The following is a 27,835-nucleotide window of genomic DNA, read 5'->3' as shown; positions in this document are numbered from 1 at the left end:
TTAACAATGTGTTTGATAGGACAATCACTTTATTACAAAGAACAAACAATGCTTCAAAATAAGACTAATCAACTTGTATTGTACAAAATGTCAATTTCCTTGTAGAGGTCATGAAGTAACAGGCTGTAAGATTAAGTTCACATCAAATTCGCTATCCTGAAATAATCAGATAACAGTAATACTTACTACATCTTCAGAGTTTATGGCAAGATCATGTGCTCTACTCCAAACTACATTCAAAAGATATTGCTATAATTACTTTGAAAACACAAAGTGTAAGTTATTGTTCACTTCATTTCCACTTTCACAAGAACATTCTGAAGATGAAATTGTAGCAGTGCCTGCCATAACTGGCACAACTGTTCTATGCTTACACAGTCACAACCTCCCTAAGAAGTTCAGTAAACGTAGACATTTCTATAATATGGATATAGTAATCTGCTAGATTTCAGCTTCTGTTGCATGTCCTTCAGCAGTATCTGAAATAAATGGATAACATGGAGTCTCAAAGAGCTGGTGTCAACAATCTTCTAGACTTTAAAATCAAACAATCAATATTTGTCTGATACCTAGTTGATAAGCAAACAGGTGGGATTTAGACATTATAAATACAGTTCTAAAAACAGACCAAAAAGTGTATTTTACAGTGTGTACCACAATTTCAGTTTAAAGTAAAAATGTAAGCAACTGAAGAGTTGCATATGATCAATATTCAACGTTACCCAACTTGGACAAAAAAGAAAAAGTGACATCTTATGTCAAGTCAGCTGAAGAAAGCACACTCACAAGGAAATTATACTTTCACTGAAAACGCCACAGTTTTACCCTTTGGTAGTCATAACACACCCACTGAAAAAAGAAATTGTGCAAAGCATGTGAAACCAAGTGCAAAAAAACTCCACTCAGACACACCCAACAGGTTTTATTCTTAAATAACAACTCTACAATCACAGCTATCAACCAACAAAATCAAAGCCACAAGTATTTTCTCTAAAGGCTTCTTTCACAGTACTAATAAGAAAATCCAAGTTCTATTCTTCTAGTAGACAGTTCATTTGTATGGTACTTTTGTTATCAGACAGTATTGGTAGTGAGATCCTACCTGACGAAATGGGCCATTAAAACACAAATATCTTAAAGCCAGTTAACTTCAGGAAAAGTCCTATACATTCATACTATAAACACTGTTTAAAGTGAAACTGGAGTAGCTATCATTGTCATAAAAACATGATTCTTCTCTGGAGTCAAACCACGTGTGTTACTCCTGTGCCACAATTAACACTATTATAGCCATTTATGGTCCCTAGCACTTTCTTGATGCTATTGGAGCATGTGATGCATTGCAATAACTTAAGGCTGTACCAGCACTTCGTTATAACCTTGATTCTCAGGGCAGCCAACACTTGGCTGTTAAATCTCCTCTGGGAGACTTGAGCTGCTAAATCTTTACTATTTTAGTGATACTTCTCCCACCAAACCAGGCACATCATTGATTTTAGTTTATATCTTTACAAATGTTCTTAAGACAAATTTTACTGGAAGAGGCAAGAAATTCTACTTTGATGTATAATCTTTTGGCATTTGGGGCAAAATTAAAGTGCAAAGTATAAACTTCATTGCACAGTAAATAATTTAGATTTTATTTTAAAATAAATCTTATTTAGGTGCCTCAATCTATTCACCTAGTGACCTTGTCCAACTCAGCCTCTACACTTTGGTAAACATAGTTTTATATACAGATACATAAATAGCATTTAAAATGTTTACCTTTATTTTACTACTGTGAACAATTTTTCTCTTTTCCCATAGGAATGGATGAACCTATTCCTAGAAGTAATGCTTGTTGATTTTATCAGCTAGCTAGTTAATGTAAAAGATGCATAGTAAAAGGGAGATACTGAACTTGATTGGTAGAATATATTGGTAAAGCAAACAAGCACTTAAGAAGATTAACTGGAATAAATATGTTGAAAGTTGCCATATAATGTGTGCAAAATTGCTTACCATGTATTCCAAACTTTGGTTAAAATTTTCAGATTGAAGTTTTACAGAAACATTATGGAAGCAACACAAGTGATTACTAACACAGCAATGAGGTAAGTTATTATTAGTGCAAAAAGCAAGCATATGCTAAAAGCAAAGCATATGGATTAAAAAAAAAAAAAAAGGTAATAAATCTCATGGATGTTTTAATACAAGACCAGAAAGGTCTCTTGTAAACACTGGTATTTACAAGTTTAAGATTTGTACAACTACAAAATGATAATTTTAAGTAATAGTAGTGCATTTACAATGAATTTATGTTTTTTGTAATAAGAGCAATGGATAAGTTTATCTTTTTCCTTTTAAATTTTCAGGGGATATTTTTCAAGACTAAGATATTTGTTACAAATAGTAGAAAAAATCATTTCTTTACAAAAAAAAGTATATATTAAAATAGTTATACATTTTAAGTTACTATATAATATCTGGAAATTTTTGCCTTGTACTCAGGCACCAGAATGAAGAATGTGATATAGGGAATGGAAACCAAACAGAATTTGTTCATATCCCAAATCTTATGAATTATCTATGCAAGATCTGTGGCAATCCTGGGGACTCTACCTCAAACACTACTACTTGTGCCAATTGTTTTATTAATTTTTGATTTGAAACTCTGTGTTCTGTACATTTTAACTTATCACTACCAAAAAGAGCTGCTGGACAGAGAGCAATCCTCCACCCCACCATCTTGGATATATTTTCTGTAAGATACTCATACCTGAGCAAGGCTCTACAACATCGATGTGTCAAACGTAAAAAGGGTTATATATTTTTAAGATAAAAACAATGCAAAAATAAAATATTTGTAGCATTTACAAATAGTACAAGAGTTACATTAAACACTACATTTGAAAATTGAGATTTATTAAGTAATTTCTACTTTGAGCCTGATGTTTTCATATCTGCAAAGCAAAGGAGACATTGTTAAATGTTTCATAATTTCACATGGTGTACACACTCAAACATTTTCAAACAGACACTATTTCAAAGTTGTAGGATATAGGTAATGGTCAAAACCCCTGCCAAATAAAGTGTTAAAATAGCACTGAAATACTGAACTTCACAAGACAACTTCTTCATTGTTACTCCCCATCTTAGAAAAGCACATATTAGAAACCAAGCAGTGGAGCATTCAACAGGTGGGTCCCAGTCCAGCAGCTGAGATCAGCTACTCCTCCACCACAGTTCCTTGCTGCCCAAGGGGATGGGCACTCTGCCCTTCCTACCTTCCTCTGTGCCCACAGTACCTCTTGCTGAGCAAAGCCAGCTCCCAACAAAGCTAATCCAGAAACAGCAAGGAGCAGGATGAGAAGCTGGCAAAACTTGATACCCCATATTGACTTACTTATAAGGCAGGCCAAAACTGACCAGGCTAACACTAATTTTAGTTTCAGTGGATCCATTCCATCCCCAAATCATCATGAACCTGTACAAATTCAAGCCCAGGGACAAGATGACAAAACTTTTTCTGGCTCTAACACAGATTTTAAAGTGTATATGCATCACAAAAATGCACCTGACATCACCTGATAGAATTTTTTTTCCATTCAGGAAGGTGAAAAGACTGAAAAAACCCCTGAATTATTCAGAAGCAACAACTAGAATTGCATAAAACTCCCATAAGGAACAAACTAACATTTCAAGCAGTTCACATGCAGTGCTGTGTTGGTTCTGGAAGAAATGCACAGCTCCTGCTCCACTCAAATGCTGTGTGTGACAGTGACTTTACCTTGGAGCCACCGAACCTGTGTGGCTGGGCCGTAGCCTCTCTCATTCTTGGCTGAAATCCTGAACACTATGGCAGGCCGGGAGGTGTAATCCACATGGGCACTGGAAAGCTGGGCAGCAGTCACTATGCAAGATGTTTTAAGACCACAGTATATCCTCATAAATACAAGTTGACTTGGATTTTCCTGTAGTTGCGTGGAACGGATGGCTAAGTAGGCAGAATACTCTAAAATATTTCCAGAGGGTGAAGCAGGAGGCTCCCAAGAAAGATGAATACAGTCTACACTCTGAAGAAAGAGAGAAACGTATGATAGTATGTAGCTAACCGTAAATATCTAAACAATAATACAAAAAATCACCAAATTCTAAAGATTATGTGAAAATTCTAACCTATCACCACCACTCTGGAGATAAGGATGTCTTTTGACTTTTTTTTAACAAGTGTGGTAAGCCCCTATAGATTTAATCATCCAACACTAGAAAATCATGGGGAAACTATAATTAGCTCTTAAAAGAATTCTTTTTAGCAAATTTCTTAAAGAAATATTGGGCAGAGTTAACTAAGTAACCTTTGGACACTATTTTGTATGACAATTTTAACTTAAAAATAAAACTAACAATAACTAAGAGCTCTGAGATTACACTGGCAATGAGAATTTCACACATCAGAACCAGAATCAGAATAACCTCTATTTCTCACCTTGGTGATTTTGACTGTTGAAGGAGCTCCAGGAAAACCTGGAATGCACGTCTTGAATTCACTGATTTTACTGAAAGGCCCGACACCACAGCCATTAATTGCAGCAACTCTGAATCTGTACACTGTGCCTGGAAATAGATCTTGTTTCTTTAGTAATCTGTAGTCTGGTACATCTGCACCTTCCATCTGAAAATAAAGCAACATTTGTGGTAATTTTTAAAATATTATAAACACAATTAGCCTAAAAAGTGTTAAACTGAGATTAATAAAGTTTAATTGAAACTGAAATCTATTTAATACTGCTGTACTTACATCAGAATTATGAAAAGATTTTGACTGACAGTATTTCACATCAAAACAGCTGATGTAATATGCAAAGTAAGACTACATGTCTAGACCAAATGATACCCCATTTTTTCAGTCATTTAAATTAAACTGTACCTTGTGGTTATTTTTACTCAGGAAAGTTAAAACAAAGTAGCATTTACAACTACAAAAGTTATGATTTAATTAACATAATCTTCTGTCCTAAAAAATATTTTTATTTCAAAAGCAGTTATTTCTAACATTAGGAGCTGTGTAGGTAATCAAAATGTTTTTACGGAAACACCCAGTAACTTAGTAACAAACAGCTTTCTGAAACATTATGTGCTACCATACTTCCATTATTAAAATATGCATTGATGCATCACTGATCCTTACAGTGGAACTATTTTCCTACTGAATAATATAAAAGAACCACAATTAATGTAAACACTGCATAATGTACTGTGCTCTTTAAAACTAAGACATAGAATATTTATAGTGAAGTGCTTGCAAAGGAAGGCTTTAGATTTTTTTTGTTTCTGTCTCAAGAAGACACAATTTTTGTTTCTAGTTAATGAGGACATCACTAATTTACACATTTACTGTCAAAACTGTTACACTTTTTCGAGTTTCACACTCATAATTTTCATGTATCCACTTACATGTACCAAATAGTAAGTTAGAAAGATCTAATAGAAAAGCCAGTACAGTTCCAGATCTACTCTTTTTAAACAGTCTAGCCTATGTCTTACTAATGTCTTTAAAATTTTTATGCAAAGATTCTGGGAATAGAGAAGAAATTGAAACATTTCAATGCTGGACTGAAATAACATATTAAGAAATTGTGGGGGTTTTAGCTTTTAAGAATTTTACTGGCTTGAAAATTTATAAGTTTAAAATTGTTTTCTAAGGCAAGAAATAAAAAAAGAATAAGCAATAGCAAAATAAGATATTTTGTATTATGATACATAAATAACAAAGGAAATTCATCTAGTTTAGGAAATAGTAAAAAAAGGTGAGAAAAATACATGAAGAAATACTGGTCATAAAATACAACTCCTACAAGCACCAGATTCTGCTGCAGTATTAGAAAATCCCATATTTTGTTGTGAACTATATAAGCAACAAATTCTGTAATAGATATATGCAAGTTATATCAGAGAAGCAGCAGCTACCTTGCTATTGATGTTCAGTGTTTCCTCTGGCAGCAAGTAGAACTGGCTCACCACAGCACTGTTGTTCTTAAAAATTCCCACATCATACCACCGGCGGTCCCTGGTTTTCACCGGCACTGGCAGCCTCTGGGGAGCTCTCTAGTATTTGAAGAACACATCAGTAGATTACCCACACGTCAATGCCATGGGAAAAAATGTCAAGCCTCTAGTATATGTAATAGACAACCCCCTTTTATACCAGTATTACTTCCTATACTTCAAATGAATATGCATGTATTATTAAAATACTGTGCAAAACCAACTGATTCTTATACATTTACTCAGACACAGTCTGTCATTTAAAAAGTAACAGCTGGGATGTCACATCTGATATTCTGAATGGGGCAGGGAAGAAGCTTAAATCTGTAGAACTAGGTGTCTGTAGCAGCATGTAGTTGAGAGAAGATCTTGACTTGCAGAGGTCAAGAAGTTTCCCAAGGTGGTCCAACATCAGCAGCTCCCCCTAGGGCTCAGCTGTAGCTCACAGAATCACAGAATCACAGAATTTTCAAGACTGGAAGAGACCTATAAGATCATCTAGTCCAGCCGATGTTCTAACTGTTCAACTAGATCATGGCAGCAAGTGCCACATCCAGTCTTTTTTTGAATTCTTCAAGGGATGATGCCTCCACCACCTCACTGGGTAAATGATTCCAGTTTCTGACCACTCTTTCTGTGAAGTATTTCCTTCTTACTTCTAACTTACATCTAGCTTGACGCAACTTGAGACTGTGTCCTCTTGTTCTATCCGTTGTCGCCCGGAGAAAGAGGCCGACCCCCAGCTCACTATAGCCACCCTTCAGGAAGTTGTAGAGAGTGATGAGGTCACCCCTTAGTCTCCTTTTCTCCAGGCTGAACAACCCCAGCTCCCTCAGTCGCTCTTCATATGGCTTGTGTTCCAAGCCCCTTATTAGTTTCGTTGCTCTCCTCTGGACACGCTCAAGTAACTCGACGTCCCTCCTAAAGTGAGGGGCCCAGAACTGGATACAATACTCCAAGTGAGGACTCACCAGTGCCAAGTACAGGGGAAGAATGACCTCCCTGCTCCTGCTGGCCACTCCATTTCTGATACTGGCCAGGATGCCATTGGCCCTCTTGGCTACCTGGGCACACTGCTGGCTCATATTCAATCGACTGTCAACCAGCACCCCCAGGTCCCTTTCCACCTGGGCACTATCCAGCCACTCCATCCCCAGCTTGTATCGGTACAGGGGATTATTATGGCCGAAGTGCAATACTCGGCACTTGGTCTTATTGAAGTTCATCCCGTTTGATTCTGTCCATATGTCCAGCCGTTCCAAGTCTCTCTGAAGAGCCCTACACCCCTCTAGTTGATCTACACTCATTCCCAATTTAGTATCATCAGCGAAACTACTAATAAAAGACTCTAAGCCCTCATCCATATCGTCAATAAAAATATTGAACAAAGCTGGTCCCAACACAGACCCCTGAGGGACACCACTGGTGACTGGTCGCCAGCTAGATGTGACACCATTCACCAGCACTCTCTGGGCCCGGCCATCCAGCCAGTTCTGAACCCAGCAAAGGGTATTCCTGTCCAGACCACGGCCTGCAAGTTTGTCTAGGAGTAAGCTATGGGAGACAGTGTCAAAGGCCTTGCTGAAATCCAGAAAAACAACATCTACAGCCTTCCCTGCATCCACTAGCCGGGTTACCTGGTCATAAAAAGTGATCAGGTTAGTTAGACATGATCTACCCCTCCTAAATCCGTGCTGGCTGGGTCTGATACCCTGGCCATCCTGCAAATTTTGCATGATGGCGCATAATATAAACTGTTCCATTATTTTGCCAGGTATAGATGTCAGACCTACTGGTCTATAATTGCCAGGATCATCCTTTGCACCCTTTTTGTGAATAGGTATCACATTGGCCAGCTTCCAGTCATCCGGAACCTCACCAGTAATCCATGACTGTTGGTAAATGATAGAGAGTGGCTTTGCAATCTCATTTGCCAGCTCTCTCATCACCCTGGGGTGGATCCCGTCTGGTCCCATAGATTTGTGAATGTCCAAGCATTTCAATAGTTCTAAAACTGCCTCCTCCTGGATAATGTGGGGACCATTCTGTTCCCTAAAACCATCTACCAGTCCAGACGGATGGGAGTCTTGAGGGCAAGTCATCTTCTCATTAAAAACCGAGGCAAAATAGGCAATAAACACTTCTGCCTTCTCCTCGTCTGTAAATACTAAATTCCCACCTTTGTCCAATAAGGAACAAAGGCTGGTCCTACCTTTTTTCCTACTATTAATATATTTATAAAAACATTTTTTGTTATCCTTAACAGCGGTCGCTATCCTGAGTTCAAACTGGGCTTTGGCCTCCCTAATTTTTTTCCTGCATACTCTAGCAGCCCTCTTGAATACATCCTTGGAGACCTGACCCTTTTTCCAACTCTGATACGTCCTCTTTTTATTCCTAAGCTCTTCCAAGATCTCCTTACCCAGCCAGGCTGGACGTTTGCCCCGTTGACTGATCTTTCGGGATACAGGAATGGTTTGTTCCTGCGCCTTCAAGATCTCCGTTTTGAAGTAAGCCCACCCTTCCTGAACTCCTTTATTTTTAAGGGCGGCTTCCCAAGGGACACTCTGAATTAATCTCTTAAACAGGCCAAAGTCCGCCCTCCGGAAGTCCAGTGTACGAGTTTTACTCGTGCTCCTCCTAATATCGCCAAGTATTGAAAACTCTATTATTTCATGATCACTCTGCCCTAAACGACCTCCAACCATCACATCCCCCACCAGCCCATCCCTGTTTGTAAATAACAAATCTAATGTAGTCCCTTCCCTGGTGGGTTCATCTACCAGCTGTAACAAAAAGTTATCTTCCATAGTTTCTAAGAATTTTCTGGATTGCCTCTTTACTGCTGTGTTAAATTCCCAGCAGATGTCTGGTAGATTAAAGTCACCAACAAGAACAAGGGTTGATGATCTTGAAACATTGCACAACTGCTTATAGAATAAATCGTCTACTTCTTCTTCTTGATCAGGTCGACGATAACAGACTCCCAATATGATGTCGGCGTAGTTGGCCTTCCCCTTGATTCTTATCCATAAACATTCGACACCTTCTTCCTTTGTTTCAATTTCAATGGCATCGAAGGTTTGCTTAACATAAAGAGCTACGCCACCTCCTCTTCTTCCTTTTCTATCTCTCCTGAAGAGTCTGTATCCAGCCAATGTAGTACTCCAGTTATATGAGTCATCCCACCACGTTTCCGTGATGGCACCTACATCATAGCTTTGCAGTTGTACCATGGCCTCCAGCTCTTCTTGTTTATTGCCCAAACTGTGTGCATTTGTATACATGCACTTCATCTGGGCAACTGAGTTCACCCCTATCTTACGTTTACAATTCTTGGGCCTGCTTCCAGTTAGCTCAGCTGGTTCCCATTCCCCCTTCAAGCTTAGTTTAAAGCTCGCTCAATGAGGTCTGCCAGTTCATGAGCTAAAATCCTTTTGCCCTTAACGGAGAGGTGTACCCCATCTGATTCCAGCAAAGAAGATGCTGTAAAAGTTTCGCCATGGTCATAAAATCCAAAATTATGTCGATGACACCAACCCTTAAGCCACTTGTTAATGATACGAATTTTCCTATTTCTTCCATCTTTATCCTCCGCCACCAAAGGGACTGAGCACATCACTACCTGTGCTCCTGCCTTGTCAATTACCTGACCCAGTACCCTGAAGTCCTTCCTTATTACCTTAATGCTCCTCTTCTCGATCTCATCACTGCCAGCCTGAATTATCAGCAGTGGATAATAATCAGAGGGCTGAATCAGTCCAGGAAGTCTCTCAGTAATATTTTGTACCCGGGCCCCAGGGAGGCAACAGACTTCCCTGTGGGATGGGTCTGGTCGATATATAGGACCTTCAGTTCCTTTCAGGAGGGAATCACCTACGACGATTACCCTTCTTTTCTTCTTGGTACTGGAGGTAATAACTCGTGTTGCAGGTGAAACATAATTAGGAGGTTCACTAGGCAGACAATTCTCTCCTAAACCATCTAGTTGTATCTCTGGATCCAATATCTCATACCTGTTCTGTAGTGGTACTTGGCTGGATGATGGAGGGGGGCAGATTTTTCCATTTTTACCACCCCTCACAGGGACCCATTCCCATTCCTCTTCATCCACCAAGTGCCCTTCTAGCATCTGAGAGTGGGAGGCATATAAATCCTCAGTCTCTTGATTAGTAACCTCCCTTAAAGATGATAGGGCTGAACTCCACCAATCTATTTCCCTTTCACTTTCCCTAATACTCCTTAATCTTTCTACTTCCTCCCTAAGCTCAGCCACCACTAAAAGGAGGTCATTCACTTGTTCGCAGCGTAAACAGTTCTCCTCCACAGCACTCCCTGATGCCACCAATAAACTCAAACATTCTGGGCAGGGGTGCGTCTGTACACTCACGTCCTTTTTGGAGGGCCCAACTTGATCACTTATACCAGCCACAGCTTTTGATCTTGTAGAAACCATTATTAACAAACACCCCAGAAACAACCAGACGGCAGGGGATTCAAAATCCGGAGGTTTAGGAATCCGGGGATTCAGGAAATCCGAGAGTTTAGGAATCCAAGGATTCTAAAATCCGAGGTTACAGGAGTCTAGGGGTTTAAAAATACAGAGATTTGGAAATTAAGGATTTAAAAATCCGGGGTTTCAGAGTTCCAGGAATTCTCCAGCAGCAAGTTGGCACCACAGAGCTGCTAAGGTAGTAACAGAGACTCTTCAAGGGATGCAGAATGCAGGGAAGGGAGCAAAGCACAGCTCCACAGAACAGCTCCACGACACAACTCCGCGGTACAGCTCCGAAGCTCACCTCCGCAGCACAACTCCGCGGCACACCCCCACGGCACAGCTACACGGCCTAGCTCCGCGGCCTAGTTCCACGGCACAGCTCCGCGGCCCAGCTCCGAGGCCCGGCTCCGCGGCTTAGCTCCGCAGCACAACTCCGTGGCCTGGCTCCGCGGCTCAGCTCCGCAGCACAACTCCGCGGCCCAGCTCCGAGGCCCGGCTCCGCGGCACAACTCCGCGGCCCAGCTCCGAGGCCCAGCTACAAGGCCCGGCTCGGCGACACAGCTCCGCGGCACAGTTCCGCAGCACAGCTCAGTGCAGGGACACTGTCTTGTCCGCCATTAAAAAAAAAAAAAAAAAAAAAAAAAAAAAAAAAAAAAAATTCAGCCCCACAGGTGCTCTTTCTCAGGCACTGTGGAACTCGCCTGCAGCTGAGAACAGCCTTCTGCTGTGGCAGGGGGCCATGGGGATGGAGGGCATGCAAACTGCTCCTGACTGACCCAGTAAGACAAACTGGCTTTCTTGCTGGTCTCCAGGCACCAGGGAGAGCACTTGCACAGTCAGGTGCCCAGCACAGATCCTGCTAGCATGGAAATGGGGCAGGAGCTGCAGCTGCTCTTGGCAAAAGCACCCCACCCTTTGGCAGCAGCTGCTTCTCCCCATCCTTAGTTCCTCGCTTTTGGTAGCAACAGTGGCACCTTGGGTTTGTGTATTAAGTTGTAAGCAGGTGAAATAGGAAGCATTTACTTTTTCAGGCAGTATTTACAGCTTGCATAGTCAGTCCCCATCTCCTCTAGGGAAAAACATCAAGATGTCAGTTCAGTTACGTTTAAATCTACAGAATCAGCAGCTAACACTAGTCTGATTTAATACATACTTCATTTTAAATTCAGTTGTGCATACAGAAAAACTTTTTATATTTGTACATCATGCAGCAGAGACCATTCCACTGTGCCAGTTGATGAAAACGATTCAACAGCTGAAACATGAACTTGGATCTCCTCCCAACTACAAAAGTGTTACTTAGATTCACATCTAACCCACACAATGCAATTAGTTTTACAACAGAAATGTTTACCCCTGTATTAGTCACTCCAAGCTCAAAATAAACACTGCTTTTCTTTCAAAAATATAATTAAAGGAAAACAGAAGAGCCCTTACAACTAATCAACAGAACAATAGGTAAAACAATTTGATAATACTTTTTCAGACTTACAGAAGAGTGTGAATCATTTGTCTGTCCAGTACTGACCCTTGTTGAAGGCGTGACATAAGCAGTTTCAGCAGCTAAAAACAAAACATGAAATCTTAAAAACGTAAGCAATAGAAAAAATGTAATACAAAACCCACAGAGTATGAAAGTTGACCTCAATAGCCATTTACAAATATTTGTTGCACAAGAATGTCTCAGACTTTTTTCGTATGCAGTTCTATTTATAACACAAACTAATTCTGGCTTCTATCAAATTCTATCAAATTCAGAACAATTCTGAAAGTCTGGCACTGGAGGCTGCTACAGATAATACAAACAGAAGGCAGGACTCAGAAAATCCTAAAAAGTGACAGCATTATGAAATCAATATAATATATTTGTGAACAAATAATCTAAATACCAGATTGAGGCACATACTGGGGACATTGTATGAATAGTCTAAGTGTGAATTCTTAATTTGATTGCATTTTTTCTGACATCGATACAGTTTGAATTCTGAGCATAAGCAGTTAAACTGTAAACAACCTTAACAAATGGGAGCAGAGCATTCATTAAATTTAAAATGGAATCTTTAAAGAAAAAAAAAAGATTAAGCACATGAGTAACACATGGGAGTGTTAGTATTCTATACTTGTGTTCCTCGGTTCTGCTCTTAAAACAAAATACTGCTTGGTAAAAATCACACATCAATATGACAATACAGTTCTTTAGCTAACACTCAAAACAGTAACAAGCACTGCTTGTGGATATTTGTCAAAAACAAACCTTGAAAAACTACCCATTTATGTTCTGCATTGCTGCTTATTTTGGTTATTTCCAGCAGCCTATGAAGAGGCCAGCACATTAGACCAGCAGTGAGCTGGCCACATTTATTACAGAGGTCAGTTGCTTAAAGTCAAAATCATCCAAATTTACCATTTTAGTCTTTTGCTGACTAAACAGATAAGCACTGAATGAAAATTAATGTACAATGAGCAGCAAAACAGGCTACCCCTGATATTTAGAAAACTGACCTCTGCATAAATGAAGATTTGTCACCTATAGGAAACAGGGTGATTTACAAATGCATAGAAGGAAAATCCTAATTTTAAAAGATGTATAAATCCAGGCTGCACAAGGTCTTCAATGCCCAAAGCCCTATCTACATCCCAGGTACTACTCAAGACAGGAATCCCACCGCACTATAGGAACTCTGATGGCCTTAGAAATATATGGCTCAAAATACAGTATGTGAAACACATTTCAAACCTTCAGATTTTGAATTGAATGTTGTTAGTGAAGTTTCATCTTTAACAACTGCCCCATTTGTACTTGATGACTCAGTTTTAACAGCCTGCTGGGTTACCATAGTTTGTGTGCTGGAGACATTACTCGTTAGAGAAGAATCAGGATTTACACTTTGTTTGTCCAAGTCATGTAATTCAGCTACATTTGGTGATGTCTGAGCACCTTAAAAAAGAAGAAAATATTAGCAAGAATTCAATATTGATAACAGACCAAATCTCAACTTGATCTAATGGATTTATTTTCATATAAAGCCTGAGTTTAGCTCAGAATTAGGTTAGAACAGATCTGATTATATTGATTGCTAATGCTTCCTTTAGGTTTATAAATTAACAGGAGTCTGTCTCCACAGTCATAAACAGGTGTATGTTAACAGTTATTTTAAGTTTGCTGTTTTTTATGTATTTGGTCACAAAAAATTAATTAGAGGAAAAAACCCTACTAAAATAAAGCATCCACACAAATCAGTATCACAGGTTTCTAAAAATCAATTTAAGATTAACCCCTGTAGAAGTCTGTTTGTCACTTAGCAATAAGAACCAACACTTCCTCATTTAATTAAATTACACGGTGAAGAAAATAAAAATCCAGCTACCTATAAAATACATTGAGATCAAATATAAACAGATCAGGTGATTAAGCCCGGATTCACTACACTGAACTTAAGGTACTTCAGTGACATGCATAAATCAGAGCCTTGCGATCTTTAACTTCCTCTACAGTCAGAGAGAAACATGCTTGTCTCTACATTGCCTGAAATTTTACATCAGCCAATAGCTAAGAGACAGACACAGTGTTGGAGTTTGAAGTTACTATCACCATAATGTTGTAAAATGTCGTCTGTCCCTTTTTACTTGATGCTAAAAATGGCTATTTATGTTTACAGAGATTGTCCATCATAACAATGAATATATTGAGAATTTCCTGTACCTTGCAACACTTCAAACAAGTTAAGATTTCAATTTTCTTTGTATCTTCTAAACATACGTTCAGTAATAACTAACACAAGTTGGGTTTCTTAAACTACAAAGGACTCTTTAAATAATTTTAAACTACAAGACAGAAACAATCTTATTTTATGTTTTTGAGATTAATTTTAACTCTCACTTTTTTTTTCCTCTATTTTTTTTCCTATAGTCATCTTACTTGAAGAAGTACAAACAGGCAAAAGAGAAGGGGCATTTAATTCTTTGAATCCTGTAGCGTCTGTGTGGTTTTTCATACTCTCCTGTGTAACCTTGTTTTCAGGTGCTGCAACCTTTTCTTTTCCTTCTACTTTTGAACTGGATGAAAGGGCAACTCGGACCTAACCAAAACAACACATTTGTTAATGTTACAATGCAAAGTCCAGAAATTTCAATTGCAAACATGGCACGAAAATGCTTGCTCATAAACAACAATATAAACTCCTCCAATAATTCCTTCTAGTACTTTAAATTAGACCAAGAAATCAATCCCTCAATCTTTATCTTAGTCATTATAAAACAAAGACTCAAACACTGAGTTGACTTGGAAGACTCACAGTAAATTTTATCATTACATGGCATTTCATTGCTGTGTATAAAATATTTAGTCTACTGGAGGGACTTTGGGCAATGGGGAAAATTACAATTAGGCTTTCAACCTTCGCTTTCCTGACATGTACTTGAGATATTTCTACTCTTAGTGAAATTTATGGTATTTCTACATGTGTTTTCTCCAGGAATACATTATGGATCCCATACAGATCTCAGACTTTACACAACTAAGAAATGGTCCAAAGTTCTAGAAACAAGATCCTTTAGCCAGAGTTTGTCCTCACTATTTCTGTTAAATTGGCGGAACAGAGGAACACGTACAACTGCACACCACAGATAATAACTGGATTTAACTTGCTGTAGGAACTTACAAATAAGCAGACTAGCATAAAACTAAACTAGACTAACAAAGAAGGAATATGCCTTATTCTTTTTGCTTCCCACATAATGTCACCAGCATTCTGAGAATGAATAGTATTCCTATTGGTGTCAGACTCACAGTTGGCACTGTGGAAGACGATACAGTTACAATTCTCTTCTGCATTAACAAGAAGAGGTCTTGAAAGATTGCATCTCAATCATAAAAGCAAGAAGTATGTAAGAAAACAGACAACTACTTCAGCAGGTGTCTTTCTTTTTTTTAATTTGCTTTTTTTTTCTTTTCTAAGACCTAAAAAGTATGCAGGGAGTTTTGAAACTGAGAAACATTTTGGCAGTTCACTACCTTATCACACTGCTTTGACACTGAAGCATTTTTCAGCTTACACTTACGTTATTAGGAATGAGATTATTTGTTTGGCTGGGATGATCCACCTTCATTTCTGCATAAGGGATGCTAGGCACTGATTGCAGACTCTGATGAAGAGAACAGCCACCTTGCAGGTAAACAAAAGCAAATTCCCATCAGTTCTGCAAAACTTAATATTATGATGGTTTTAACCTATTTCAGTAAGAAAAAGGGAGGCCAAAATTGCCTGAAGGAAAACTTTATTGTAAGTCTGAAATGAAACTGTATGGCTAAATAGTCAGATATAATCCCTTACTCACTGTTTCCTTTCTCAACTTGTGCCTAGCATTCTACAAATATCTTCATAATTCAGACAGCTGGCCAAAACCAACAGAAACAAGTTAAAGGGGAGTTTGCCATAATTATGATGCAGGCATTTGTAGAATAACCAAAGAAACAGGGTCTCTCTCTCACAGAATGGTTCTTTAAAAAACAAAACTCATATTTATTACTTATGCAACCCTCCAGTCCACCTGTGCACAAGCATTAGTGTAATGGCATCTGACTGCTACCTTGTGAACTCAGCACTGAGGTCTCAGGAATGCCAGCACCAGGAGTTCCAGCCACCAGTGGCACTGGTGAGTCAGCATGTAATTGAAGAAGATATCCTTCAACTGTAGGTACTTCATCCCACTTCAATTGAAAAGAGTTGGTTGTAGCTCTGATCAGCTGTACCTGTGATGGTGCTAGAGGTCTCTCTACAGGAAACCAATAAAACACAGATGGCATGTTAGAAATTGCCTTCCCCTACCAGTTTATTAAATAGCTGTATATTGGAAGTAAAATCAGTTGCTCCTTTTTCACTGATGTACAATATATACGAACATATACTCAACAAGAAACCACTGTCAAAGGGGGCAAGTCAAGACAGAGAATTACAAAGTGTCTTTTCAGAGTGTTCAAAAATGCTCCAGTTTTTATGCTTTGTTTTTAATGGTTCTTCTGCTGCCAGTAAGCCTTTAAGTTGTAGCTACATCACTGTAGGGATTACAGAGAGAGCAGATCCTTGTGCTTTCCTGAAACGCTGCAGGTAGCTCTTTGGCTCCTAAAGCTTTACATATTCCTCTAATTCACAAATTTTTCCTCTTCCTTTTTGCTTGCTCTGTGTAGCTGAAGTGAGCTTTAACTTCTTCTGCACAGGCTGAAACCTGGACATGACTAGCCAATGGCTTGCTCCTCTCACGTGCCTCTATGCCTGACCAGGCTGCAGTCCTAAGTGCACTCCTCCCCTGCTATTTTTCATTTTCGGAGGGAAAAATTAAACAGGAAAAAAAAGTTCTATTCTAATTCCCTCTCTCCCAACTCAGTGTCCTACTATCAATGCAGCTACTAATGAATGATTAGTCTCCAGAATTCCCTTCATCCTCAGGAACAATTTGGTCCTTTCTTAGATTGAAGAGTATCTTTTTGCAGTCCGAGAAATGAGGAAGCAGCAGCAGCAGCAGCAATGATCCCAAGAGATGGGATTTGGTGAAAAAAGTAAGCAGTAGCAGAAAAGATCACTAAAAAGAGGCCAGGAACCCTGAGTTTAGGCAAAACAGCCTTTAGCATCTTGTATCAACTGACTATGGCATGCAGTGCAGAATTTAGCACAAATTTCTTTCAGAGGCTTTAAACAAGCCTTCCTATTTTTTTTAAGTAATAGCCTTCAAACAACCAGCAGTAAAGCATGATTTAAAAACCATTTTTAAAATGTAAATACTCTTCAAGTTTGCTCATCAGTCATGCAAGCTTTCCATATGTTAATAAAACACATAACATAGTACAAGTCTCTTATTTATTTCTGACTCACCAGTATCAAGGTACCAAAGATCTTTGCAGCAAACTTGATTGTTCCAAGCTTTTCTGTAACCATCTCTACCACTCCAGATATACAGACGAGTGCCAACAGCTACAGCACAGTGTCCTGCTCTTGGCCCTGGTAACAAGTTACTTTTGTCCTCCTGGCAATCTGAGATCAGACCTATCCATTCTGTGGTATCTAGTAAATGAAACTCAAAGCATTTAGTTTCTAGATGATCTCCAAAACAAGAAATAAAGATGTTAACACACTTAACTGCTCAGAAAAAAATGAAAATAAATCACCTCTCTTTTTTATAGACAGCTGCATTTAAAATGGAAATATTATGAAGACACAGTCACTTTCCAATTAGTGTGCAAGATAAAACCAATTCATACAGGCTGAAGTTTGACCTCTGGTTATCTCTCTCAGGCAAACAGATCAGAAATTGAGAATACAGGGATAGTACTAACATGCTTAGAAAAACCTCATTTCAGAATCTGTCTCCTGTGTTCTTCTATAAATAAAGGAATATTTACATTACTTAGCATTAAAGTTGTATTAACAAAGATTTGAAAAAGCAAACCTGCTAAACCTTCAAAGAAAAATAATAATTAAAATATTTATTTTCAAGTAATGTGCAAAAAACTGGCAACTTTTTTAGTCAGCCAGGATTACAACTATGTATCCTAAACATTTCTCAATGTCTTCAAAATAGTTACTCTACTCTGTTAAGAAAATATTAATTCAAAATACCTACTTCCAGAAAGAAAGAAACACTAACCCAAATTAAGATAAGAAAAAGAACCGGTGCATTTCCATTCACCATCAGGAGCAGAAATTTCACCTCCTGCTGACTGTGGAACCCATCCACCAAAAACATACATTCTGAAATACAGAAAAAGAGGGAAAAGGGAAAAGGGAAAAGGGAAAAGGGAAAAAGAAAAGAAAAGAAAAGAAAAGAAAAGAAAAGAAAAGAAAAGAAAAGAAAAGAAAAGAAAAGAAAAGAAAAGAAAAGAAAAGAAAAGAAAAGAAAAGAAAAGAAAAGAAAAGAAAAGAAAAGAAAAGAAAAGAAAAGAAAAGAAAAGAAAAGAAAAGAAAAGAAAAGAAAAACCAATTAACAGCTAGATGTGTTGCATGGGCTCTTTCAAACTAGGACAAAAAGGAAAATTTCCAGTGTGTTACAGTTCTCGTTCACAGCAAAGTTTATTTGTATCTACTGTCTTTATGAAGTACTGAGGCGGATATCTACCTCCTAAAATTTCTGAGTAAGCTGACTGATTGAAAAATGCAACCACACAAAAAAGTCCCAGAAACTTCTCAAACAACTTCCTAGAAACAGCAGTCAATACTGTAAGGTTTAGCAAACCATCAAACTACTAACACTCTCCAAAAATACCACACGTACAACAGAATTTCTACAATCCTTTACTGCAGAGCCCTCTGTAAGTCAGGCTAAAACAAGATGACTGGCATCATAGCATCATATTTAATTTTTATATAATTCAGATATTAAAATTTAAAAATATAATGCAGGCTACAAACTACTGACATTTTAAGTAAATAATAAAAAGCTAAGCTGTTGGATCAGATGATATAAAGCTTTCATACTTTACTCCCTTGCCTCTTTCTCCTCATGCCAGCTTGTAAATTGATACAAAACAGACTGAAACCCACATTTTAAAATCCATTTTATCAATGCTACCTGCCAAAACAAACCATATTGGCAAGAAGCAGAGTAATGAGGGACAGACTGCAGAAGAAGCGGGGAATAGTTTTGCCTGGAACTAGTTTCACTCTTTGAGAAGTTTTTTTGTATAGCTACCTAATCTGTGTCACAAACATAGCAGCACTGAAGCTTACTCCTGACAGAGCTCAAGCCCAGCTGAGGCTGCCCCAGAATGCACACAGGTGCTCCAAGAAGCCCAGAAAGCTGCTGGTGGCTTGGGCAGATTGTCCTGCTGGATGGAAACACTGACGGACTTCTACCCTTGAGTTAATAGTGGCACTGAAACAGCAGAAGAAAACTACTCTACAGGGCTGATGTTTATACTGAGTATACAGTAGTGGATAAGCATCATCATTCCCCTACTAGGTATACCTTTCTAGAGTTGAGCTTTTAACAACAGACATACTTGTTTCCTATTACATTGGCCGTATGGAGACTGCGAGGAAGTGGTACTGTCCCTTTGGTTTCTGGTCTTGACCAGGTCATGGTTTCTAAAAGAAAGAGAAAAAAATTCTCAAAAAAAAAAAATCTTGTTGCTACATATTTCACTACCTGCATTTTAGGAGGAAACCTACCTCTAATACTCAGCAAAGCTAAATTTCACCTTTTTAAAATGGCTACTTTTAGAAAAAGGGTGCAATAACAAGCACTTGGAACTTCTTTTTAAAAAAACACGGGAAATACTGACAAACTAAGTGTTTATCAAAAACATAAATTATGGTTTCATTATGGTTATTCAACTTGGCTTCTTTGGAGTGTTTTAGACTATGGTATCTGCGTCATGTAGTACTCATAATTAGTGAGGATAATATATGCAAACAATCTATTTAATTCCAAATATTACAAAAGGTTAACACTATGGTGTCAGTCTCAATAATATCTGCACCACAGCCTGCCATTAACCATTCTATACTGTATTTTTTCCCCTCAGCCAGTAAGCACTGACTTCTGCTGGCAAACCAACTCACCTATGTCAAGTTCCCAGAGATCATTAAGCCGACAGCCACACATGCCTCCAAAAATATACATCTTTGGGCTTCCCACATCTTTTCTGCAGTACACTATGGCTGTGTGAGATTCTCGGGGAGATGGCAAGATTCCTTTGGTCACAGGAATACTCCAGCCGACCACACCAGACCCATGTTGCAGCTCCAGTTCATAGAAATCATTTAAATATCTAGAGTATTATTGTCAAAGTATGAAAAACTCACTTATAAGCATGACAACAAGTGCACTTTAAATACTGACTACTTCCAGGTATTACAAACTTCTGTCTTGGGAGGGTGCAGAGTTCTAAACTCTCAAAATATTTGATGCATTGTGGGCAGTACCAAATCTGAATTCAAAATGGATTAAAAAAAAAAAACAGTTATAACTTGTTGCCTCTGATAAAACATGCTCTTATTTGATACATTGTATTACATAAAAGAAACATGAAAACAACATTTATTGCAAAAATTGCTACATACGGACACACAATAAACTGCAAAGCAGTGGGAAATACATGATGACAAGAGGTATTAAAAAGAAATTTCTGCAACTCTTAAAGCAATGAAGGTGAGAAGCTGTTGTTTTCTTGTGTCTTCAGGCTGGCCAATACACAATTAGCCATTTGTTGCTGAATATATCGGCAAGTTATTTTTAGATAATGGTCTTTGAATCTTGGCATTCACACCAGATACCTTTTGTTTACTGAGCTTGAAATTGCCAGTTTATAGCTCAGTGGATATAAGTGCTCTGAGCTGCAGGTGAATGTCGATATAAAACTTCAGCATTCTAACACAGTTTCTTACAATAATGGCAACTTCAGCTGCTATAGTAAAAAAATTTCCAGATGAATTTATAACTGTTTTTCACAGCAATACAGAAGAAACATCCATCTAAGTCCCTGATGACTCATGAGACTCTGCTGATTGAGGTAATTCTAACAAACAAGCCATTCTTAGAAACATCACCCAAAATACCAGGAGAAACACAAAAGCCTACTCAGGTTGCCCTACAAAAGTGTCAAAGCTGTCACTCAGTGTTCATATTGTGGGATTAGCAAAAGGAATACCTAACCTTCTTCACATGTAACCCCTTCACTGCACAAATAATCCAACTTTGAGCACTTGGTGTGCAGGACAGCCTGCCTAGAATGTTCCTTTTCAAAGCTGTTAAATCAAGTAATTTGTTTTTAAAGCATTAAATTCAAAAACAAATCAGCATACCTGGGAACATTATTATTTGAATCTTCACTTTCATTTGCCAGGCCACCAAATAAATAGCACTTGTTACCATACAAAGAAAAGCTGTGGCCAAGCCGAGGACAGGGTGGTGATCCATTTGAAGGAGCTTGAGGTTTTACTTTTTTCCAGAGCCATCGACTTGCCTTGAAGACAAAAAAAATTATTTTAAAATAATATCATTGATAGTCTGTCATAACAGATAGAATTCATATAATATTAACACTTATATATTTTCTGAATTATTTTTAAGGGAATGCTGAGCTTTTCTTAGGACATTCATTAAAAAGGATATGTAAGAGCTAACCTTAATAAAATATTGAATATATTACACTTAATTTAGACTAGATGAAAGTCTCTATTTCAAAGTTATTTAGAATAAACTTTAGATTCTTAAGATGGAAAAAAATCTTCTGAAAAGCAAAGATCATCTAACTTTCTTCTGCAGTTGGTAAAATAAAATGTGTTTCTTCATAAACAGATAAATATAGTAGTCCTGAAAATCAAAACATAATCATACATTTCCTACCTGCAATTCATATAAATCATTGCTATATCTTCCATATTCAACCATTCCTCCAAAAACTAGTATTCTGGTACCATCACAAACAAATCCATGTGCTGCACAGCCTGGAGGAATATCTCCCCTAACAGCAGGAAGGAACCATTGATTCGTAACTATTGTAGGAAATAAAAAGCCAAAATCCAGAAAAATAGATTACAAAAATATTTCCAACACCAAAACATGTATTTTTAAACACCTCTGCTTTCTAAAGAATTACCTTTTATCTGCAGACAACTATGGTTATTTGCTTCACACTTTTAAGTTTTAAATTAATTCTTATTTTTTTTAATGACAAGAAAAGCAAAGACCTCTATCAAATCAGTGTTACCCAGTAGATGAATGAGCCCATGAGGTCACTGTAATTAAGTCAGTCACTTGCCAAGAATAGAGGCTAATGAGGAACACAAGTGCAGTTTCACACAAAAGAGATAACCACGCTAACTCAGAGGGAGCTAGCTCTAGAAACAGAATTATTAGAGCTACAGCAGCATGGCACTGTGCCTGGACTTAATAGCCCTATTCAAAAACTAATTACACTGTTCTGAGACTCATTTTAATATCCACAGAGTGGGAGAGGAGAGGCACAGAGTCGAGAAAAAGGAACTGAGACAGTCTGATCCAGCAGCAGCAAAGTGGTGCCTAAACTGTTCTGAAATTTAAGAATTACAGGGGACAATGTCTTCTTTTTCCTACACATTTTACGAGCATGAAGAGGAGAAGTAGGAAATTAGAAGCTTCCAGTGAACGTTGCTGCAGGGGATTAAGATGCTCTCAGTGTGTGCCAGCTCCTCAAAAATCATCACATGCACAGCAAGGGCCATGGATGATATCCCACACTCGGGCAGTTCAGGTCATAACCCTGCATCTTAACCCCAGAATAAAAAAGGTCAGTTGCGGCCAAGCACTCATCCAGAAACTGGAGCAACTAAGTCATGATGCTTTTTGTCACTGCTGCAAAGGGGAAACACCTTAAGCAGCAAGTCTGGGAAGAAAAAAACCAAGTCATTATACGACTTACTCAAAAGGCACTTGTCAGAACCTGTTTCTGATGGCATAACTATGTTAAGAGTTTTCTTTGGATTACTTGTCAGAACAGAAAGGTTAAGAGATTTTTTCGTTCTCCTGTCAGAAATCTGATTCAAGCATAGTAGGTCTTGAAGATATCCGGAAAAATCGGCCTAGAAAAACCTCAAGCAGCCAACACTGTCTGACTGAGAAGCACAGATCAGTCACTGAACTCCCCCATCTCGGCCTAAGCCCTGAAATTACACACAAGTTTTCCAGCCTCATCCAGCATTCAGTACAGTAACTATTTGGGCATCTGATCTTTCACAAATAAAATCGGTCTTGGGCAGCTTCCTGTTTGGAAAGGCTCCCGATGCCAACACGTTCAGTTTTCCAAACAAGATTCCCATTCCAGGGCATTCGGCTCTCGTGAGCTGCCGCCACCAGAGGGAAGGAGGGGAGGGATCCGGACACTCGTAGGGACTAATCCCGCCTGCCGCCATTCAGCCGCGACCTGCCAGGGAAGAGGCACCACATGCCTGCGCGACGGTCGGGGACAGCAGAGCAGCCGTGATCCTCCCGGTCGCTTTTCCCCAGCAAGGAGAACCAACCCCGCAGCACCAGCCAGGGCACAGCACTACCCCACGGAAGACCCCTGGCCCAGGCATATTTTCCCCGCCATTTCGGCTCTGGGCAGCTCCTCAGCCCGCCCGCCGCCCCCTCGGCCAGGCCCCCCGCGGGCAGTGCCGGGGGAGGGCGGGAGGCCTGGGGGGGATCCCCGGCGCCGTGCGGAGCCCGGTGCCACCGGCGGTCGCAGACGGGACAGCCCCGCCGCTGTCTCCCCCGTGGCGGGGCCCCGCCCCGCGCACCCGTGTTGTAGACGTGCAGCTCGTCGGCGATGCCCTCGTTGCCGCCGCCGAAGATAATGAGCAACTCTCGGATGGCGACCGCGCGGTGCCCGTGGCGGGAGCGTGGCACCGGCCCCGTGAAGGAGGACACCCGCCTCCAGCTCAGCCCGGCAGCGGCCGCCGCCATCTCAGAGCCGCTCCCACAACGCACTGCGCGGCCGGGGCAGCCCGCCGGGGAAGGGGGAGTGCTGACGTGAGGGTGGCGGGTCCGTGTCCCGCCCCGCGCCCGCCTCCGCCGCAGCCCCGGCCCCGGCTCGGCACGGCCCCCTCCGCTCCTGCGGCGCCTCCGGGCTCGGCCGTGCTCCGGCGGGTGCCCTGTGTTGGGACCCCGTACCTGCAGCGTACGCCTCCCGAGGGGCGCTCGGGCACCGCAGGGGCGGCGTGAACTCCTCTGCTTGGGGCATCCCCTCTGCCGTCAAGCCCTCAGAAACGTTATCCTTTTTTAAATTTATTTTTAACTGGCTAGTGGTAGGCGAGGCAATGCTGCTGCTTGCGAGGTTCCTGTTCAAACACCGAAGAAATGAGTTCCTGTTCAAACACCGAAGGTTGCGATTAGCAACCGAGGTTTTGGTTCTACAGCTGGCAGCGGGTGATCTAAGTGAATTCGAAGGTCTCGTTCTACAGGAGAGAAGATGCTCTTTCCTGTGTGAGGGGAGTGTTTAGTGAGAATATAAATGCATGATGCTGAGGGGAATCCAAAGAAGGTGTATCTGGTGCTAAAAGTCTCTTCCCATTGTTCAGTTCTACACGGTAAATGATGATGCTGAGATGTGTAATTGAGGTTGGACATTAGGAGGAATTTCCTCATGGAAAGAGTGATTAGACATTAGAATGGACTGCCCAGGGATGTGGTGGAGGTGTTTAAGGAAGAACTGGATGTGGCTCTTACTGCCATGGTCTTGTTGACAAGGTAGTGATTGGTTGTTGTTTGGACTTGATGGTTTCAGAATGGTTTTCCAACCTGATTGTGTGATTCTGTGAAGGTGTTATTTACTGCATTGCCAGCAATCCCGACGGTTCTGCCAGGTGAAGCAGCCAGTCCCAGTTCTGCAGGCTCACATGACTGCGTGCTGCTTAGATCTGTTCAGATTCACATAGAAATGGAAGGGAAGGTGAAAAAAACATGGGTGGATTTTGGTGAACATGAGCTTAATACAGCTTAAATAGCACAACAAAACACTAATAGTTGTGGCCATCTACACAAAGCATATATCTGTATGTATAACTCTTCATTTAATTTTTGCTCAAGCAGAAGATAGAGTCCTGTGCAAAATCAGACACAGTTTGGGCATGTTTGAGGTACATCATTGAAATCCCACATTTTTGGCTCCTGCAAATGGAGTAATTGTCATTTAAAACAGTTAAGATTATTAAGAACTTTATTGACTACTACTCATAAATCTGGCACTGCCTCATGGTAAAAATACAAAAATTAGTTTAGAGTTGAAGATGTTTGTTGTTATTCCTTTCAGTAGTCATGAAAGTCTTGTTACAAAACAGTGGTTTATAATTTAGAAAGTTCATTCCTAGAAGAGAGGGACAGAATTCAAATAAAAGAAGTGCTGTAGAAAGAAAACTTCAAAAGCATTCCAGAAGAGTTTAGGAAACAGGATATCACCATGTGCTGGTTACCTTGATCAAGATCCTTTTGAATCTAAATCAAACCTGTGGATTAAATGCTAAAAGATTAGGAAATGAGATAATTCAAGTCAAAATGCACGTTTAGAGTTGACTTTTGCAAGTTTCCCTTAGCTTTTAACTCTCAAGAACTCTGCCAACAGTTGGCTGTGGCTGTCCTGCGGTCACAGAGCTTTGGAATGCCGGCTAGCAAGCTCCCTGTGACCAGAGGGACACACAAGAGAGGCTGCCCCTGAGCTTCTACCAAGGCCTTTCAGGTGGCAGTGGGTGTAGCAGCATGGGTGACACTGCAACAGGACACCACTAGGATCCCAAGGCAAAGAGATGAAGGAGAGGACACTGGTATGCAGTCCAATGAAGCTGTATTCAGAGGATGGGTCAGGAATGCGTGACGAGAGAAGAGTGGTCTGGCTAGGGTTTTTAAAGGAGGCTACTTTAGGGGGTGGGAGCATCACCTAACCAATGGGAGAACACTTGGGGAGGAGCATGGGATCTAACAAGATCAATGGGATTAACATGGGGGAGGAGAGAAGCCTCTAGGACAAATCAACTGTTAGAACCAGGGTAATTGACATTGAACATTCGGGAACAAAAAGTGTGGATCTAGGTTGATGGACTGTCTCTGTTCGTCTGGGCGCCTCTCAGGACCCCTCAGTCAGGCTCGAGTCGGCAGACTCCAGGGGGGCAGTCCGGACACGGCCGACAGCGGGGAGACACTCTCCTGTGCCCCGAGGGTACTGAGGGCACCTAGGCTAGTTGCCTTTGCAGCAGAAGAGACACTGGAGACATCGGTAGAAGATAAAGGGCCGACTCTTAGAAGGGGTTAATCCAAGGTTTTATTCAGGGGCTTTGGGGAGCTCCTGCACCTTAGGGGGCCTCCTGCCGAGAGCCCCGGGAGATGTGCCAAGGTTACATTTAACGGGAGTAGGAAACCAAAAGTAGATAACATTTTACTAACCAATAAATGACCCTAAGGAATGGATATTGGGGGATAGACATTTAGGACAGCGAATGGGGCAAGGCTTGGGGGGCTGACCCTTAGCGTCTGGCTAATCGCTCGATGTCCTGGACCGAAGCTTCTAGATGGAGGGGATGGGATGCTGAGTGATTGACAGCCAGGGTTGCGGTTTGGGGATGATCTCTGCAAGGAGGAGGGATTACACAGGTATAGGGAGTGGGGTACAATCTGGAATAAACCATTTGGGAAAAATATGGGGATACAAGAACAGAACTTCTTCAAAGTATTACGAAGTATAAAAACACACTACAACAATGGACAAGGGAAGGGGATAGCACAACTTGGGTTGACAGGTCCATACAAGGGAAGGAAGGGAGGAGCAGGGATCAGGCATGTTGAGGGCCAACTAAGCGGCAGGAAAATTCAGGGGCAAACAACTTGGGAAAAACCATTATGAGGGGATAAAACGGGGGTACAAGGATCAAACCATTTTTCTTAAATAACATTGAACCACTAACTTGCAATTGAAATAACTATAGAACTCATAAAACATACCACCACATTTGGCTTTCTGTTAGACTTCAGCATGCTGTAGTCTGGATCTGGCACACTAGTTGCCTGTTCATATTTACCATAAATAATGACTAAAAGCATAACTTGCAGCTAGATTTTGGAAGTGACTTCTGGAAGGGTTTGTTTCCTTCTCTTTCCCCCACCCCTTTAAGGCTTTTTGTCTTATGGGATTTGTTTGCAATCTGCTAGCTGAATTTCCGAGGCAAGTTTGCCAGATCTGGGGCTGTATCATCATTCTGCACATCTGGAAGTGGTTTATGTGCTCTCATTCCTCCAGCACAGCGTCTGGACTCTGCCCTATTCCTCAGCAGCAGAGAAAGGAAAGAAAACCAGTACAACTCCAAAGTAAACTCTGAAGAGTTTGAAAAAGGAATCAAATCGTAAAACTGTTACTGTGCGCTGTAAGGCCCTTGTGTGGGTGATTTCAAAGGAGGATGGTGGTCGAGGACGCTTTGGCAAGAGTGCTTACAGCTGTGAGCTATCTAGGATCCAAGTAAATAACTCCACAGCGCTTCAGGAGAGAAGAGTCCCAAATACTGTGCTGCTTTGAAGAGGTAAAAAGACTAATTAAGCAGGAAATATCTGATCAGTAATGTCACTGTTTTTTGAGCTTTCCCTTCTGCAGCCCCTCGTTTTGTTATAGGATTTGGCAGCTGAGTTAGGGACTGCCAGGTTCCAGGAAATAATGTCTACAGTAAATGAGTAAATATTTGCAGGGGAACAAATATACCTCTCTTTCCTTAAAAATCAGTAGGTAATCAATTGGTGTATCAGGGGCGTAGGAATGCTGTAGTTGTAGAACTCAGACTTGTGTGAGAGTCTGTCTTTGGATTTTAACGTTTAAAACAT

General features: G+C 40.3%; 1 protein-coding gene across 2 annotated transcripts; it reads right to left on the bottom strand.

The window, feature by feature from the left end:
• On the bottom strand, nucleotides 1–23,949 carry HCFC2 (host cell factor C2). Of its 2 annotated transcripts, XM_058022165.1 has the most exons (16): nucleotides 23,779–23,949; nucleotides 21,869–22,017; nucleotides 21,325–21,485; nucleotides 20,083–20,291; nucleotides 19,521–19,605; nucleotides 18,170–18,273; nucleotides 17,398–17,586; nucleotides 16,118–16,303; nucleotides 15,590–15,693; nucleotides 14,448–14,607; nucleotides 13,266–13,466; nucleotides 12,021–12,091; nucleotides 5,953–6,090; nucleotides 4,472–4,657; nucleotides 3,773–4,058; nucleotides 1–2,945 (listed from the first exon to the last, which is right to left on the bottom strand). In XM_058022165.1, exons 1-16 carry the CDS (start codon nucleotides 23,942–23,944, stop codon nucleotides 2,920–2,922), a joined length of 2,421 nt encoding a protein of 806 aa, XP_057878148.1. In that variant the 5' UTR covers nucleotides 23,945–23,949; the 3' UTR covers nucleotides 1–2,919. The 2 variants fall into 2 exon arrangements, with proteins under 2 accessions (XP_057878148.1, XP_057878147.1); XM_058022164.1 differs by having other exon boundaries at nucleotides 1–4,058.
• Nucleotides 23,950–27,835: the final 3,886 nt, after the last annotated feature.

This window comes from Melospiza georgiana, chromosome 4 (assembly GCF_028018845.1).
Source record: "Melospiza georgiana isolate bMelGeo1 chromosome 4, bMelGeo1.pri, whole genome shotgun sequence".
In the NCBI taxonomy this organism is placed as follows: domain Eukaryota; kingdom Metazoa; phylum Chordata; class Aves; order Passeriformes; family Passerellidae; genus Melospiza; species Melospiza georgiana.
The sequence above is the reverse complement of the archived record's forward strand: the minus strand, read 5'-3'. Positions and strand labels throughout refer to the sequence as shown.